This window comes from Lipophrys pholis, assembly GCF_963383615.2.
Source record: "Lipophrys pholis genome assembly, chromosome: 21".
NCBI classification, from domain to species: Eukaryota; Metazoa; Chordata; class Actinopteri; order Blenniiformes; family Blenniidae; genus Lipophrys; species Lipophrys pholis.
The window spans coordinates 13,382,669-13,401,217 of NC_137649.1; the positions used below are offsets into that span (position 1 = coordinate 13,382,669).

Below are 18,549 nucleotides of genomic sequence, written 5' to 3' on the forward strand. Positions count from 1 at the left end.
GAATGGAATGTATTATAGATGTCATTAAAGAGAAAAAGCTTCAACGCAAGGGCTGTTACCACCAGTTTATTTGAATGGGAAACACACTCAGAACATTGAAGAAATTCTTACTGTGACGTTGGTGTTTAGAGTGTGAATGAAAGGTAACTGCATGGTTCACTTTTAACATGTGACTGTTGACAGCCTTGATAGATTTCAAAATAGGTTTTTTTTTGTATTATCTGGCACCATGGCTATTTTATATGTAGAACAGTCTGCTGGACCAGTCTCTTCTTTTAAATCTCTTTACAAGAAAATTATGTTTCAAATGTATACTTTTACATGATTAATTGGCTTTATTTTATCATAATCACAATTTTTTTGTCTTTTTTAAGTGGTTCTGCTTGATTCTTGTAGTCATGTGTTTATTTTATACAGCAATTTGTAACACTGGTTTAAATATTTGAAAAATAAATACAATTAATTCTTATGACATGATTACAACTGATCTTTACAGTATTACGGTATTGTTGTAACAACATACTCAGTTTTACTAGTGTGATGCTCCGACTTAATGTAGAAAATGTATCCGAGCAACCTCAGCTCAACAAAACGACTAGCTTCTCATACTGTGTTGTTCTGTCAGAGCGTATTAGTAACAATTGTTAAGACAAACAAACAATATAAAGGTCCTTTGGATTTTGCGGTATTCATTTAGCCCACTGAAGAGTGAAACCTGATTCTTAAAAATAACTGTTGGTTGCAACCCTAAACCTACACAAAGAACTAACCCTGTAGTGCTTCCAAGCCCAATAAACAGAGCTCACATGTTGTGTGTAGCAGGTGTTCACATCCGAAGCAACCGTCACCAGGTCACTGATTAAATTGATCGGCGCTGTGAAAGCTGGAGTCTCCCCGAGCGCACAAATCAGAAGGGCAGAGAGGAAAATAGAGGCCCACTTTCCTCAGACTGACTGACTTCAGACTGAACTTATTACGGACAGACTTGTCTCACCATGGCAACAGGCAGAGACCGCCACCGCCGCGGCGGCAACCGGGGCCGACTGCTGCCGAAAAAGACGAATGCTAAAACACTCATCAACGCGGAGAGAAGGAAGAGCGAGCTAAGAGGGAGCGATGTGGCAGCAGAGGCTTACCTTGTCTAAATTAATATCCTCTTTAAATCCAGCTGTTTCCCAAAAAGCCCAACTACCAGCACTCCGGCTGCTATAGATAGAAGATGATATAAGAAGAGGCAAGAAAAAAAAAAAAAAAAAGTTGGGCTGCTCTAAAGTAATCCGACATGTAACAAATCCCTCACTCTTACTGCGGTCCAGCTCTTTCCGTGCTTACGTATCGACCCTCTCCGCTGCTGACGGAGACGGTGGCGTTGAATGAGCCAGAACGACCTCTGCAGCCTTCTGCTGAAACCGAACAGTTTATGGCGCGGCGCCCCGAGCTGTGATGACACCGCATACATGGCCCTGCTCTGTAAATGTCAACGAAAGCTGAATAATTTAACACACCTGAGGTAACCTGAAGCCTACATCAATGTACACTGGAGAAGTGGAGCAGTGGAGCCAGCTGGCCTTCCAAACACTTCGCCCACTCAGTTTTTTTATATAATACCCATCATTCTTGGTAAAGTCTCATATTTTCCTCAACAGCAGTGCAGTTTAAAGTGGATTTTTTTTTTCACAAGCATATGCAATCCTTCCAGAGTGTGTGTATGTATCATTTTGTGTGTCTGGGCAGAATAAACAAGAAAAAAAGAGATAATAATTCAGTTGTTTTTTTTATGGTGTGTGAACTGAGGCTGAACTCAGGACTGTGAACTGAGCCTCAGGATTCAATCTGCTCTTTTTTTTTTTTTTTTTTTCCCCCCCAGGTATTGACTTTAGCGTGCTGACTAACAAACATGAAAATGCGGCCACTGAACCATTCGATGTGCTAACAGCGAGTGAATAATAACCTCAGAGAGATGTAAGCGTGCTTCGATTAACCATTTTTGTCAACTGAAAACATGAGGAACAAATTACCCTGACATAGTTCTGCACTCTGGGGACGCTGACTGATGAACATTCCCTCATCGTGGCTCTTAATCCTCATTCATTTACTCATTCATTGACTTTATTTTGAGCATTTAAACCAGTGCACGGGGACATGCTTGCTTATAGGTGTAGTCAATCTGGAAATATTGCCTACACATGGACCTCAGGTACGAAACAAAACCTGCATGCTGAATAAATTATGAATACACAGCTGTTTTCTTTTGCTGAGGTGGACTAAAACCTGATATGGTGTACATAATTCACATTAAAACATGCCCTGTGAAGTCTGTATAACGAAGATATTTCTTTATACTGCACTTAAGCCAAACTCGCAAATACAGTACAGAGCTTTTAAATATTTGTCTTCCACACTTGCCCAGGGACTATCTTTAACCAGATTATGCAGATTATTTAAATGCATATAGAGACACAAATCCACCAATGTGGTCGGCTGTGATGTGGTCTCACCTCGTCGGGCACAGATGAGCTCATGCACACCACAGTTCCTCCCCCCTCCTGCAACAAAGACAGACACAAGAAGTTGGAAGTCTGGTCATAAGATGTAATTCAATTATCTGTAGAAGTATACACTTGAATGAGTTGGCAGATGGAGGTGTCAGCAAGCATTAAACTGATTAAATGGACCCATGGATCTTTAAAAAAGAAAAAAAACAGATGTTCAAATGGGTAATTTAGAAACATTCATCTTTTCCAGAGAGGAAGACAAGCATATTGACTATTACATTGGAACTAAAGGTAGCATTAGCATGGCTGAGGACAGGCATTTCAAAATGAGTTCTTAAAGCCAGGAAATAGATAAGGGGCGGTTGTTCGGTATTTGAAAGCATGGGTCGGTATTTCATACATATGTACATGTAGCATGTATAAAAGTATGAGTGCACTACCTATGAATCATATGTGCTTTTACATAACAACATTATTATTCTGATTATTACTATTGTTATCAACAATGATGCAATGCATAAAAGAGAGAAAGTAGAAGAGTTAGAATCTTGGTATTACTGTTATCAGCTATAGATGTACTCTATACATGGATCAATTCAAAGTATATGATTTACAGTTACATGCACGTAAATGTAGAGTAATTTATTGTTTTTTTCTTTTTGAGTTTAGGACCACATTTTTAGAGGAATGGGATTGTTCCTATATATACAATGACCTTCCCCTTGCGTTGGGTCAGTGAAGGATATTGAAACAGGTATCGCTTCCTCACCCAGGGACCGATGCATATTCACACACCTTACACATCCTTACACGGCCTTTCCAGGCTTCACTATCAAGTGATTGGGGTGTCTACAGTTAACAGTGTAGCAGAAGAATACTTCCCCTCTGAATTTGGGACCATTAAAGCTGCTACTGCTCTGATAGCTTAAACTTTGTGAGAACAGGTTCACACTTCACCTTAAATATAAACGTGACATTTTGCCCCAGCGTGATTAAAAAAAAAGAAAAAAGATTGCCGTATATAATATTCCTTTCTGAAGATTAACGATTATATTTTTTGGATGTAGACCAAGATGCTTGAGCCTAAAAGAAGCTCTGACGCACACAGCAGACAGGCACACCCTCTTTAATCTAAAGCTTTTCACAGTATTGGGTAATACATTGTTTTAAAATGGCATTGCTTTGTCCAATGACTTCGTTTTAATGTGAAAATGACGCGGTCATATAAAAGTATAAACAAAACACAGAAATTGCTCATTTGTTCCTATTTTCCACCTGGGGGAAGGAGAAGCATCACTAAATTGTCGGGGCAGCTTTTATATAGCACTCATTTTATATACGACAACAATGGCACCTTAGAATTATGATATTTTTGAAAATACTGGAGCTGCAGCACAGATATTTCACTACTATGAGGATCTCTTCATATGTAAGCCCTCTATTGTATCCAAATATATCGAATACGTCAACAAGTTACAGCCTTAACAATAGTGTTTTGTATACAAACACAAGCTGTGGCCATTGATGTAGTCTACTTTAATAAATAACATACCAACGAAGAAGGCAATATAAACACAGGAAAAGCTATACTGGTACATTTTGCAATAGGGTAGTGGCTTTTCTTTGAGTGCTATCGATAGGATTGTTTATCATGAGAAATACAAAAAGATGTTAAAGATAAAGTTTGGTCGGTTACTGTGTGGAGTTTGCACTTTGGCGCCATACAATTAAAATTGCATTCAATTGAAACATCAGCGGTTAAGCACTGGCCAAAGAGCAGCAACCACTGACAGTAATTACTTACTTATCAAGTACAATTACTGACTCTAGCAGCTTTGCACCTGAAAGGCAGATTTACAGAATAGATACTAATATTAATAATACTAATATTAGGTAAAGTTTAAGGGAACCTAACACATTTTTTATTATCACTATTATTGTGTGTTTGATTTGCCAAGTCGACACACTGACTTTTATACATTTTAAGATGTAGATAATCAGGTCATGGATCATCTGACAGTGGACGCAGCAGCATCCTCATCACCCTCTCATTCCACAGCTTTAGCACGGATGGAGGAAATTTGCATGAAAATATTTGCGTTTGATTAATCTATATTTTTACACTTCACTTAACTGATATGGTAATATAGTAAATGGATGTGACACATGTTTTCACTACTTTAGTAGATCTGGGAGCTCAAACTGAAAACAATTGGAAAACTTTACAAACTCATAGACATTGGGTCCAAATGAATCACACCCAGATTATAATTTATCTATAACATTGATTAAGGGGTAGCAGCAGGGTGGATTAGGGGTACAGAGGAATGTATTTCAGTAACAGGACTTCACATATTGTGGATATGTTATTATGTGAGGAAGGATTAGGAAATCAGACATTCAAAACTTTCACTTGGTGTGACAGCAGAGGGGGTGTAAACAAAAGGGCCTCCAGGGTATCTTTGGCCCAGGTGCTCATGTTTATATGAGGTATACATCTATTACAACATAATCCAACTCGTAAGAATATTAATTGAAGCTATTTCAAATCCTAGTAATTTGAGTGGATAACCTAATTAAGGATGGAGAAATGTAATTTCCACGGTGAGGCTACACCGCCTCTCTCGGGTGTCACGGTGTATCAACAAACGGAGCTGCACGCTCGGGTGCACGTGACACCACAACAAATCGTGTCGGTAACGGGACGGGATGGAAAGGAGATGATGTGTCCCGGCCACTCTCACTGTCAACCTTAACGAAGACATCTGTCCACACCGTGTGTCCGGTGTGCACCACGTCTGATCATAAATAGAGCAAACATCAACAGCACGTGTGGCCAATATAACAACGCTTTGACGTCAGCGGAGTGTTTTCAAACTCCGTAAATATCACACCGTCGCCATCCGCAAAATCATCTAGGTCTTTAACAGTAGCGAAACAAAGTACCTACTATGTGGTGTCAAATTGCAGCGTGGGCAAAGAAACACTTAAAATATTGAGACAAATCCGTACGTGGCTTCAGGTGCGTCTGAATCAATGCTACGGCTCGGTCGGTCACCGCATAAGAACCGTTGACTTTTAGCATCACTTCCATCCTCCTCGCGCATCCCACGGAGGGATCACAACCGACCGTCCTGCATCAGTGCGGGCATCCGCCGCACCTGCTGTCGTCCCACCTCTGCGGTGTGATTTAAAGGGAAAATGAGGCGGACGGCAGAAATGACTCGCTGGATGCGAATTATTTTCTGTCAAGACGGCGTTCTCGATTTGTCCCGGGGAAAGTTTCACGCGAGTTCCGCAGAACACCTGACACCGAGTACTTACCGTCTATCGCCATGATGCTGTGTCCCGGACCCTACCAACTCGGAGTTTGTGTGGGGGGGTGGAGGAGGAGGAGGAGGAGGAGGAGGAGGAGGGAGGTCATTCATGTGCCAGAATGTGTGTGTGTGTGTGTGTGTGTGTGTGTGTGTGTGTGTGTGTGTGTGTGTGTGTGTGTGTGTGTGTGTGTGTGTGTGTGTGTGTGTGTGTGTGTGTGTGTGTGTGTGTTGTGTTGTGTTGTGTAATCATCTCATTAACACCCACAGCACACAGCGTGTTTATAACAAACACTCTCCATTTAAAAAATGTATTGGACTTCTCCAGTCTGTGTAAAATGATAATAAATCTGTGTTTTGAGTTGATTACATATAACAAGTTGGGGATGTTAAAAGCACTCAAACACTTGGTTGAGTGGATTTAATGTTGCTGCAAAGTGCAACAAATTCATTTGTTTAAATGGTGTGGTTAAAAAAAAATCCAGGTTTATATTGAGGAATGGGTTCAGTTTAGAGAGGCTGGGAATGGTGTGTAAAGAATATAAATAATATACTGTAGTAGTGTAGTTGTAAAAGTCTGGGTGGTATTAAAATATGTAAATTCATGTACAAATAATACTTCCTGGTGAGATTTGATGAAAGCAGGAGTTGATGCAGGAGTTGATGCAATGCAAAACATGTCTAGTTTTGAAAGTGTCGGTCTTGTTGAAAGAAACCGTATCTACTTTATAATAATAGTAACTGTAATGTTGTGCAGTTTGAAGCAGTTGTTCTTGAGCACAAATTTTCAGTACTTCTGGCACCACTGAGTAATTCTCTTGAACTACAATAAAACCACGCTATAACTGATATGAACAGGGTAAATACATTTCCTAAATTTAATTTAATTTTTTTAAGAATTCTGAGAATTTTTAGCACCTTAACTTGTAGATGAGTATAATTTAGTAACTCTGCTGGATTAGATGAAAGGAATCAGAATAATACAATTACTTGTATTTTTCGGGCAATGTGAAATTAATAGTACTTGTTATTTACTAGTTCACAGGTTCAAATCCCACAGCAGATGGGTCACCACTGTGGGTTCCTGAACATGACCCTTGACCCTTATCAGCTCTCCGGTGCACCTTAATGTGGCCACCTGCTACATCCTGGAAATAGGATGGGTGAATGCTGAAAAAGGAATTTCCCCAAGTGGATTAAGGAAGTATGATTAGTTAGTTATTAGTGTTGTAGCCGGCTGTGATGTAACTTATATACAAACTGCATCTCCAGGCACTGAGTATTTCGAGCATCATTGTGTAACAACATAACTTTTACCTGTAAATTAATACCATTTCTGTAGAATTTACCAATACTCTTTCCTCTTCTGTTCCCAGTAACTGTACTCAATTAGAAATTAGATTACATTAGATAATCCTTTATTCTCCCACAATAATAACAAAAACATTGCTTATCTAGTATATACAATACATCTGCAGTACTTGATTATATTCCGTATCCACCTTTTCATCACAGTACTCCTCCTTGTACCTGAGAGTATCTAAAGCATGTAACTTGAGTAGTACTTGAGTACAAGGGAATCGATGTCCGTGCAAGTGACGTCACAGCCGGAGGACACGCCCACTGGATTCCCCTTCTACTACATTTCCGCAAAGTTTTCCTCCTCGCGGCAGCTTCTCACTTTAAATGTGGCCTTCTTCTGACTTCTGAGACACTAAACTTGAGCAAAATGAGCGAGATAAAAGCGGAGGGGACGGCTGCTCCCGCAGACAGCGGGGAGGAGAAGGACTGGGCTGAAGCCAAAGCTTTCTTTGAAAACCTCAAAACTAACAAACCGAGACCTGTGAGTACTTTGTGAATTGTATTTGGGTGTACACTCCCCCCCCACACACATAGTCGCTGCGATTAGTTGTTCTCATGACTTTATTCTGTGCTTCGCATGGCCTCCCAGCCCAAACCCCAGTTTGCTGTCACCATCGCCGTGTCCTCGCGCACCCTCTTCAACATGGTGGCAGAGAGGAAGATCTACGAGGAGGAGGGAGTGGAGAAGTACGTGGCTTATCAGGTGGAGCATGAAAACGAGCCCCTGAAGCCAGGAGCTGCTTTCCCCTTCGTCAAGGTAGGCATGAGACCCCCAGGTGACCCCCGAGAGTGACATTCACCCACCCACCCCACTACTGCTGCTATAAGTTCCTGGAGGGTGTTTGTAGGCCGTGTCCCCAAACCCCTCTAATCCTGGATCATTCACTCCATTTCTTTCAAAAGAACCTCACTGACAGTTCACACCAGGAAATTCAGCTTTAAGCAGAAAGAGTTATGTATGCAGGAATGCCTGAGTCGTTGAAGTCATTAGGCCACACCTCAGGTTGGTATCATGTCTGGTATTTAGCTTCAGGCACTATTCCGTCCATCCAGCTATTAATCCATCCACCCCTCTCTTTATTAGATGTATTTTTTAATTTCCGTCTATCTTCTATACAATGTTATCCTGTTTATAGTCACCAGGCTCTGCAGCCAATCCCAGCTAGCAGGAGCTGTCAGTCCATCGCAGGGAAAACACACACAGACCGACAACACACGGACTCACATTCACACCGAGTGCAAATTTAGATTCACCAGTTAACCTCACATGTCTTGTTATTGGACCGTGGGACGAACCCGGAGAACCCGGAGGAAACTCACGTGCACAAGAGAGAACATGCAAACTCCACACAGAAAGGGCCAGGCTGGTATTCCCAGAACAGTGTCGCTGTGAGGAGTATTCATTTATTCATTCATTCATTCATTCATTCATTCATTCATTCATTCATTCACCCCCTTTGCTTTTTACAAAATTAATTAGGAAGAAAACCATTTACATTTAATTCCATTTAATTATTTTTGATTCTGTCGTTTATTGTAGAATTGTTCAAATGTCCGTATTAGTACTCATCCTCACAAGTTTAATTTTGTGTTTTGCTGTTTTGTCTTCACTTAAAGTTTGTCGGCCTGCGCGTGGTGCGAATCCGAGCTGCAGCAATCAGGACATCGAGCATAAAAACTAGCCAGGCGCAACCCTAACCAAAATTTGAATCATTAAAATAAAGTTCCCTTGCTAATAAATGTCCACATAGATAATAATAGTTCCATTACTATCACAGATAATACTAATGAGATATCAAATAACATTGTCTTCTGTTGTTAGTAAGACTCTTAATTCTTTTAATGTGTTGAACTCCTTTTTGAAAGTTGTGACTCTCCAACAAGAAAAACCTGAATTTCTTTTACAGCTGAAATGTCTCGAAGCTTCCTGCATTCTGCAGAGTCAATGTTTGTTGAGGTGTCGTGTTCATCGAAGCTCTTTACAATTCTGTTTTGCAATATATCGTCACACTGCAATGAAGGAGATTACAGCAAGAAGGATCACACCTTGTTTTGTTAGGAGTTTTTACTTTTTACGTCTTGGCTAATACGCATAATGTATTTTTGTAGTTCATCAAGATTGTTGGAGGCAGAATTATCTGGTTGTTTTCCCACATTCTTACTTTGTTTTGTTGCTGAAAGAAACATTTTCTGAGTGCTCGATGTAGAATATCACCAAATGTCAGACTCAGGGGCATTTTGCTGGTTATTGTGGTGCAATAATTGGCCTTTGTAATATTACAGGGTTTTATTTTGTTCATAACATTTATGAGATTTAATTTTTTTGTAACAAAAAGATGGCTTTGGGTTTTAATATAATGAATATTATTCCATCTTCACTTTAATTTGTCTCGAAAGGCATCCATCCTTCTGCTCTTTTTACAAGATGCAAGAGCGTTGTGATTAACTTTATTATTTTAAAGAAGTTAGATTGGCGAGACACGTTCTTGTTTTTCAGTCTGGCCGCTTGGTGAAACAAAGTGTTTGCTATGCAGGGGGATGTAGTGGTTGTCATAGTTACTGCTGGTTGTGGTCAGTCGGCTCACATTGACTGTAGGACAGATCTCTCCAGTTCTGCTCAAAGTGGGTGTTTCTTTTAAGTCAGCTGAAATGAAAGTAAACACAATTATAGGCCATTTTTCGAATATTTGATAAAAAAAAAAACTAATGTAAAATTGACTTGTAAATGTCTGATCTGATATTTCTTTGTTCATACGGTGGAAATTCAAGGTGGTGTCGGTCCAGTAGGCCCCGGCAGCCAAGGGGTGTTTCCCTGCTCCTGCTACAAGTCTCGGCAGGGTGTTTGCAGGGTGTTGCCACTGAAAAAGAAAGACTTATTGCTTCTAAACTAACTGTATGCGGATTATGGTGAAATCAGAGTCTTGATACTGAAGTCTTAGATTCGTCACGTAGATCTTGTTGAAGCTTTTTAGAAAAAAGGCGAAGGATCTTGTTGCCTTTGAGACGAGCATTGGATCAACCATGAGCTGCATGACTGGTACCCTGCAGACTGTGTTGTTTTGTTAACTCTGTTGGTTCATGACGTATGAACCAAGTAGTTATAGCTGGATTGAATCAATAATAAAGTACATGGAGATCTTCATTGACTCCCAATTCTTTTTTACATTCTTTTTCCCACCAAGTGTAGTGCAGTCGAGAAAACCCTCCGATTGAGCCCAGGTTGGGCTCGGGGGCCTTTATGTGCTTAGTTTTGTATATTTATAGCTTGTGTGCGTGGGATTTCTCTCAAGTACTCCAGCTTCCTCTTCCACACCAGAGACGCGCATTTGAGGGCTAATTGTAAACGTTCTCTTGTAGTTGTGAATGTGAGTGTGGTTAGTCTCACTGTTTGTGCCGCGATGGACGGGTTACACCTGTCCAGGGTGGAACCGGGCCTCACACACAGTCAACTGGGATTGGCTCTCATCTCCCCGATCCTGGGTGAAATGGGAATGCAACATGTACCAATCAAAAAGATGAGTGGAACATTACAAATAAAAAAAAAAGTGCAAGGCAGTAAAATACAATACGGTAGATAAACAGCGGTTCAAGTTAATGTACAAAAACAGCTCAGGGCTACAGTCGGTGCTGTGTAACCGCCCTTCCACTGCCATTTGTTGGTTTATTATTTCAGCTAAGAAAGTGATTGTCAAAGGGGGTGTTTAATGGATGCTAAGATGGGTGGATGTTTTGCACGACTGATAATCTCCAAACTTATCGATTAATGTATATTTTGTACATTTTGCCAAATTAACTTGTATAAGTTTAGGCTGGATTGCATCAGTAATAAAGCAAATGTAGATGTGTGATAATTCATTCTGTCTTTTCTACAAGGAAACTTTATTTTTTCCATTGCTATACTCCCTTCAAGGATTTCTGGATATTTGTACTTGGTACAGACATCTGAGATCATGTCACATTTAATCTGACATTCTATTATGTTGCTGCACAAAAACGCTAACATTTTTGTTACACCTAGTCAAGAATGACATAAAACCCCCTATATTCTGTGTGAATAAACTTCTTAAGACTGTAAATGAGATTCCTTTTTCTACCAGACATCAGTCATTCTCAAATATCAGGTACTTACTTGCAACTGTTGCACACAGCAACCAGAACAGACCCTCTTTTATTTCCTTTTTTCCTCTTCTTCCCTCTCGCTGTCGTTTCTTAGTTTATTTGGTCAGTATTCCACTTGAAGCTCTTTGTCTCACACAATCGTATTTTTTGTTGTTGTTGTTGTTTTGTTTTCTTTCACTTGTCCAACCTGCCTTCCTTAGCGACCTTCACGGTGATTGAAAGCTCCCGTTGCTTTCTATACAGAAAATGCAACTCCACTTGTGCGTTACATTGTTCTTGTGTCGCTTTTACGTCTTGCCCGAGTGATTTCCCCCTGAAAGAAATGTGCGGTAAAGTTGTTGTAATAGCTATGTTATAACCTCACCTTGAGCAGTGTGACGCAATATCTTTTCTCTGTGTGTTAATCATGGGGTTTTTCCTCTCTCGTCGTCTCTACAAAGGCACTGATGACTGTCAACACTCAATTGAGGGCGCTCTACCCCGACAGCGAGCAGCTGTTTGACATCGTTTTAATGACTAACAACCTTGCTCAAGTTGGAGTGCGTCTCATAAACAGCATCAATCATTACGGTACGCCGCATCACAAGCCAAACACTGTTGATTGTTTCGGGCGAGGTGACGGCTCGCCCGCGAGCCGTCACTCTGCCTTGTACTCGCAATTACCTACTAGAAATGAACAAGATCAATGAGAGCAGGATTTTCTTCTTCGTATATTTCCAACTTGATTCTTTTGTTTTTTCAGATTTGACCATAGAGAGATTCTGTATGACTGGAGGCCAGAGCCCCATAGGGTACCTGAAGGCCTACATGACCAATCTTTACCTCTCCAAAGATTCAGACAAAGTCACAGAGGCCATAGAGGAAGGTGAGTGATGGCAATTACAACCAAAATTAGATAGATAGATAGATAGATAGATAGATAGATAGATAGAGATGCAGATGTTTTAGAGCTTTATAACACTCTGAATGCACAGCTGTCACATACATTGTTGTACAATGTGAGTGGAAATTGGGGTAACGGTTTCTGTTTTTAAGCGAGCCTCCTTCCTTTCAATAGGAATTGCTGCCGCTACGATGTTTACCCGAGAGTCGGAGATGGACTTGAGCAGCACTCAGCTGAGGGTGGCGTTCGACGGCGACGCCGTCCTCTTCTCAGACGAGTCGGAGATCATTGTGAAGAAACACGGCCTGGACACTTTCTTTGAGCACGAGAAGGAGTTTGAGAACAAGCCTCTCGCTCAGGTAACATCTACAGCATCTCACTGAGAGGAGCATGTGAGCTTTAGTTTCCTGTACTGATGGAAATACAAGTGGTGAAGTAGAATCTGCCTCATTTTAATCTCTGTACATACAGTCAGTATACAACTCTTTTAATATGATAAATCGACCGAGACAATTTTCTTCATGGTGTGTCTTTTTATCTGTGCTGAATATTCCATAAGACTGTGACAGTAATTCAAAAACAATGACTTGTTTAAAGGAGAGGCCGTCATTCTACAAAAGGAGATCAATCACAGTCAGAGTCGCCAGGCTCCATTCATCAGATTGCTATCGGAGTGTGTTTGCTTTGGTGTGTGGTGTGCTGTGGTTAGAGCTCCTGCCTCACAGCAAAAAGATTCCCAGTTTGAGTCTTGCTGAGTTCCTTCCTTGTGTGTGTGTGTGTGTGTGTGTGTGTGTGTGTGTGTGTGTGTGTGTGTGTGTGTGTGTGTGTGTGTGTGTGTGTGTGTGTGTGTGTGTGTGTGTGTGTGTGTGTGTGTGTGTGTGTGTGTGTGTGTGTGTGTGTGTGTGTGTGTGTGTGTGTGTGTGTGTGTGTGTGTGTGTTTTCCCTGAATACACCAGTTTCCTTCCATTCATTTGAGGTTAAATGTCTCTAGATCTCATGTCTGTGTCTACGTGTCTCTTGAATGGTACATTTGCTTTCTCCTCCATTTTCATTCACATCTTAGGGTCCGCTGAAGGGCTTCTTGGAGGCCCTGGGAAAGCTGCAGAGAAAATTCTACGAGAAGGACCATCGTCTGGACTGTCCCATCAGGACGTTCCTGGTCACTGCCCGCAGTGCTGCCAGCTCCGGGGCTCGTGTCCTGAAGACCCTCCGCAGCTGGGGTCTGGAGATCGACGAAGCTCTCTTCCTGGCCGGCGCTCCCAAGGGGCCACTGCTGCAGAAGATCAAGCCGCACATCTTCTTCGATGACCAGATGTTCCACATCGAGGGGGCCAAGGAGCTGGGAACCATAGCCGCACACGTCCCCTATGGAATCGGACAGAAGTACCACAGGGGCAAACCCATTGAGCAGCCTCCCAAAAAGAAATAACTGAAAGGTGTTACTCGTGCTCTGCTTTGTCGCTTGCATAGTAACAGATCTACTCCAAGATTGATTATAGAAGTCATGGTAAAAAAAAAAAAAAAAAAAAAGTAATACAGCACTTAGTAGATGATTTTGTTGAGAATTTTCCATTCTCTGAAGATTTAAAGGGGACTTTTTCAGTATATTTTTATGAGACGGTTTTCACAGCAGGAATTACTTGAGATACATGAAATCTTCGGTTTGTACTGTACTTTATGTGTACCTTTTGATAGTTGAGTGTTTCTGAAAACGCACGTTTTCCTTGTGATGGATGAGTGACCTTGTCCAGGGTGTACTTTGCCCTTGCCCTTGCCCACAGTCAGCTGGGATCAACTCCAGCCCGCCTGCGACCCTGAACAGAATAAAACGCGACTCAAAAGAGATTGATGGATGGAGAAAAGAAAAGAACTGTGGCAATCAAGTGCTCGTGTCGGCGGCATCCAAACCACCCAGATATCTGATTGTCATACCTTTTCTACATTTTAATACTCTATTTTTATATTATTTATCCGTCACTTTATTGGCTGATAATGACCGAGGTGGGAAATGTTTTGTTTTTTTATTGTTTCATTTATTCTGTTTTGGATTTTGCCAGATTAAAATTTTCCAACCTCTTTCTAGTTTGGCAATATTTCCTCACATTTAGTGGGATTTTAAAAAGAAAGTTTTGTGAGATGGTAGAATTAGCGTTTAGCTTCCAGGAAACTCTGATGTTGTCTTTTGTTGATGTTCTTGCTGTTGTTGCGCACACACTGCACCATGTAGGATGTTTATATTTTTTATCCTATATCTACTCATCTTGCAATAAACTGTAACTACACTTTTAGAGTAGAATTGACTGTATATGTGAATGTATGCAGATGCAGTGAGTGTATTTTATTCTATAGAAATGTGTGAATAGCTGCATCCCTGGACAACAGTTAGAAGGGCACAGTACTGAGCATAAAGGATTGAATTCGATAAATAAAGAAATATTGTGCGATTGTAGTTTAGTTTCTTGTGTTTGTAAAACGTATCGTGGGCAGTTTTTTTTTTAATTAACCACGTTAGTTTTTGCAGCATATTTATCAATGTAATCCTTTGAGTGCCCTTTTATGCATTTACACCCCGATTTAGTTTCACTGGTCTATATATATATTTTCGGTTTAATTCCTATTTCACATTAAAGCTTGATTGAAACTGTCCATCCATCTTCTAAATCATGTTATTTACCAACAAACAGAAGTGTCAGTTTGTACAGAAAAGCTTCCATTTACTTGGGTGGAAGTAACATTTTACAAATGTCCACATTTATGAATTAAGAATTTTGGGGACATTTTTTATAAGGTGGTTTGTCTTAGTCTGAAATTTTATTCTCACACAAATACAGTTTACACCTACTCACAACTGCTCAGTACACCCCCATTAAATATTATTCAAGCCTTTTAATCTCCGGTTTCTGTCGTCAGTTGCTTTATTCATATAAGATAGAAAATCCCAGTTTTATATTACATTTCTTTGCAAAAAATCAAGACATTGTAAATTGTATAAACTTTATTGTTGGTCTCAGATGTTGTTTTTTTCCCCATGTACTATATTCTTACAAAAACTTCAAGAAATTAGAACTATCGTTATGTACTTTTGCAGAATAGTACTTTTTTTTTTAACAAGATTGTTTTTATTCTAATAACTGCAGGCCAGATCTGGGAATTTAACAGCCCAAAGGTCAGTTAGAATATCAGAAACATTTCTCAATGCCATTGCACGTTGCTTGTTTGCCTTTAAATCTCCAACAAAGAATTGTGGAAACAAAAACTCTTAATTTATTGGATTTAATCTGCTCTATCGGTAAAACTTTGTTATTTTACATGTGCATGATAGAGAATGTCACAAGGGGGCGCTCCTCGTTAACTAGATTGGAATTGGACAGCCAGTGTTTGGACACAGAAAATGAAAATTGTCCTCTCACGCGCCACATGTACACACCATTAAAAATGTAATACCTGCCTTTAATTGGAGCAACATGACCAGCCGATACAATGATTCAATGAAATTATGTAAAATTTCACCTCAATCTCACATAGTCTCTTGTGATATTTAGTCTATTAGTCATAAGTGACCTCCCACTTAAATCAGAGCATCAATACTAATTACAGTAAGAACAGCAAGATACAAATAATTCAGTTTTAATTGGACGACTCATTGTTAGATTTCAGTTGAACACACTATCTGAAGTTTGTCCTCATTGGTGTAAAAAAAAAACTATATCACAAGAAAATGTATTAAAAATGTTCACATTATTTTTAGTTATATAAAGAAAAATAATGATGTCTTGTGTTTTGTTTTTTTTGCAGCTAAGGTGGTTTAAGGGAGTGTTTAAATCGTAATGAGGGATTTGCTGGAATAAACTCGAATTTATATAACTATGGGGAGGAAAGCCGCAATTAAATTTTTCAAACTGGTGAACCACAGAATACATGCAAAACCCCAAATCCCACAGATTTGATGATGTGAATTATGCAGATGAATAAACAAGACGGGGAAAAATGAGAAGAAACATACTTAGACATACCTACATTTAGAGAGGAAACATTTTCTAAACTATGTGACAGTGTATTGACGTAAAAAAACAAAACTGTACACATCCTCTGTCTTGTAGTTTAAATGAAACTCCTCTCAACTGCATTACCCACAATGCAATTCGGCCCCCACCGGCTGATAGTCAATGCCATTAATGAATAATGAAGCCTAAAGCTGCTAAAAACAGTGATATAAAAAAAAACGTGAGCTGCAGCTCTTTGGTAAGTTTCTTTGGACTTCATACAGCTATGTTTTTTAATTTATCGTTTACTTTCTTGCCTCAGGAGGCGCTCAAACGGCGACGTCTCCCGAGAGGCAATTTATCAGACTTCACGCGGCTTCATGTGCAGCTAAAAATAGCTTCGCACCGCTTTCATCTCCAGATGTGCATCACTGGTGCCAAAACATTTAAGGAAACACAAGTATTATTAGCACAACGCGATTGTTCACGTTCTTCTCCAAATACAACGTTTGTGTGTTGTTGTTTTTCACCCAAAACAGGCGTTTGAGGTTATTTGGTGCCTCTGAATTGCCTGTAGGCTTTACCCTTTGGCTCCACACCCCATAACTACTTGGATAAAGTGGATTTCTTCCCATCGCTTCCTGAACATAGCATAAATATATTTTTTAAAATATCAATCCTCAAGTGCATATTTTTTCAGTTAAATTTGGGTGTATGCTTAACAGACATGGTGGATATCCTGGACAAAGGATGATGAGGCTGGAGTTGCACTGCGCGAGGAGAAGACAAAAGACCTCAGAGGAGATTCATGGAGTAAAGGAGGTCATCGAGCCGGTCAGTGTAATAGGGGAGGAGGCAGGGGACACAGTGAGATGGAGGCAAATGATCTGCTGTTGAGACCCTTGAATGGAGCAGCCAAGATACAAAAGGTATATTTACATCATATTCAGTTGTATAATGTGTGTTTTGAAAATGTTAACGGCGGTTTTATTTCTACTTATTCCATTTTTAATCGAGATTTCATCCAAACAATGATAGAAATGTGCACTGAAAAGCAGGCATCCTCTGTATGTTTTTCAGGAAGTATCAAAGAAAACTAATGTTTATTGAAGTATTAATGGTTTTACTTTTATTCCAACTTCCTCTTTTTCTTAATCCCACCTCAGTTTTAAGGAAGGAAAAAAAAAAAAACATCCAGGGGTGCAGTGGTGGGGTTTATTTTAATTTCGTGATGTTTCCTCCAGTTGAGTTCCTCGTGTCGTCAGTGGAGTATGGTTGCACGGTAGTTTTGTCAAGCAGCAGAGCGGCGTGTGCATCCCGAAGAGCCGGGGCCAACTGGCAGTTGCCATGGATACTCAGTGCTGACACCACAAGAACTGTGTAGGCTTGTTGAAGATATAATTAATAACAAAGGATTAGTGGCAAAGGTAGCATGGGGCTCAGTATGAGAAACCTCATCGCACAGTTACTATAATTGGAACCCTTTCCGCAGGTGCATGTACGTGGACGCCACAAGAAAAGTTAACCTGAAAAAAAAACAACAATACAAACGGCTGTGGAAACGGCACTCTGTGCTGCTGCTGCATTCATCTTCTTGACAAGCAATTTGTTCTAAATATGTTTTCTTTGTTGGTGTTTCACAATGTTTTCTAAAGCTAATTTATTTAGGACCAGCATTACCTTAGTGAGCGCTCCGCTACTCATTCTGGGCTGGTTAGAAACGTCTGTTATAATTGAATCTGGGATATTCACTTAATAAAAATCAACCCGGCTGATAAAAACCAACATCATCTCCTTGCTGGTCTGATGATGGTTTAGCGGGCCAAAGAGAGACGCATCACTGCTCGTCACCACTGGTTATCCTGAGTTTTTTTATTATCACACTTTGCGGATTGCTTTTATATATGGGAGTTTTACAATGATTGATTTCAAAACACTCAAAATAAATGTGCATGTGTTTGATGTGATATGATGCCAGTGTCTGTAGTTATATGGACATTTTAGTAGGTCTGTGGAAGTGTGCTGTTTACGCTTCAAACTTGCCAAATACATGCAGACACTTGGGACTCAAGCCATGTGACACACACACTTTATTTCTGTTATCTGCACTGTATAAAAGGAGTTATAGATAGCCTGTGTGTGCATGCAATTTTGCACTTTTATTTACCATATTTGCATACTGAAAGCCAGATCACTGATTCGGGAAGGGCTTATTTTTTGTATGCAATGACAACAAAGGGGCTGGATGTCCCACCCAGCATATCACACCATGTGTATTGGTACTTTTAATATTTTATATTGTTTGAATTATATTTAAAATGTCATTTAAAAATTAAAAAAAGGATTACAACTCCCATCTATTGCTTTTTTTTGTCTAACCAGACAATCCAAAG

The 18,549-nt window shown here is 40.0% G+C and overlaps 1 protein-coding gene across 1 annotated transcript; it reads left to right on the forward strand.

Moving 5' to 3' along the window:
• Nucleotides 1–7,386: 7,386 nt before the first annotated feature.
• On the forward strand, nt 7,387–13,762 carry LOC308126441 (cytosolic 5'-nucleotidase 1A-like). The gene is made up of 6 exons (XM_080490842.1): nt 7,387–7,652; nt 7,761–7,928; nt 11,731–11,860; nt 12,033–12,155; nt 12,348–12,532; nt 13,237–13,762. Exons 1-6 carry the CDS (start codon nt 7,539–7,541, stop codon nt 13,600–13,602), a joined length of 1,086 nt encoding a protein of 361 aa, XP_080346968.1. The 5' UTR covers nt 7,387–7,538; the 3' UTR covers nt 13,603–13,762.
• The last annotated feature ends 4,787 nt before the right edge of the window (nt 13,763–18,549 follow it).

Excerpts from the sequence above, each read along its gene's own strand:
- LOC308126441 (XM_080490842.1), top strand. The coding sequence starts at position 7,539 with ATGAGCGAGATAAAAGCGGAGGGGACGGCTGCTCCCGCAGACAGCGGG. Across the intron at positions 11,861-12,032 it reads AAACAGCATCAATCATTACG|ATTTGACCATAGAGAGATTC; the intron begins GTACGCCGCATC and ends TTGTTTTTTCAG. Across the intron at positions 12,533-13,236 it reads AGAACAAGCCTCTCGCTCAG|GGTCCGCTGAAGGGCTTCTT; the intron begins GTAACATCTACA and ends TTCACATCTTAG.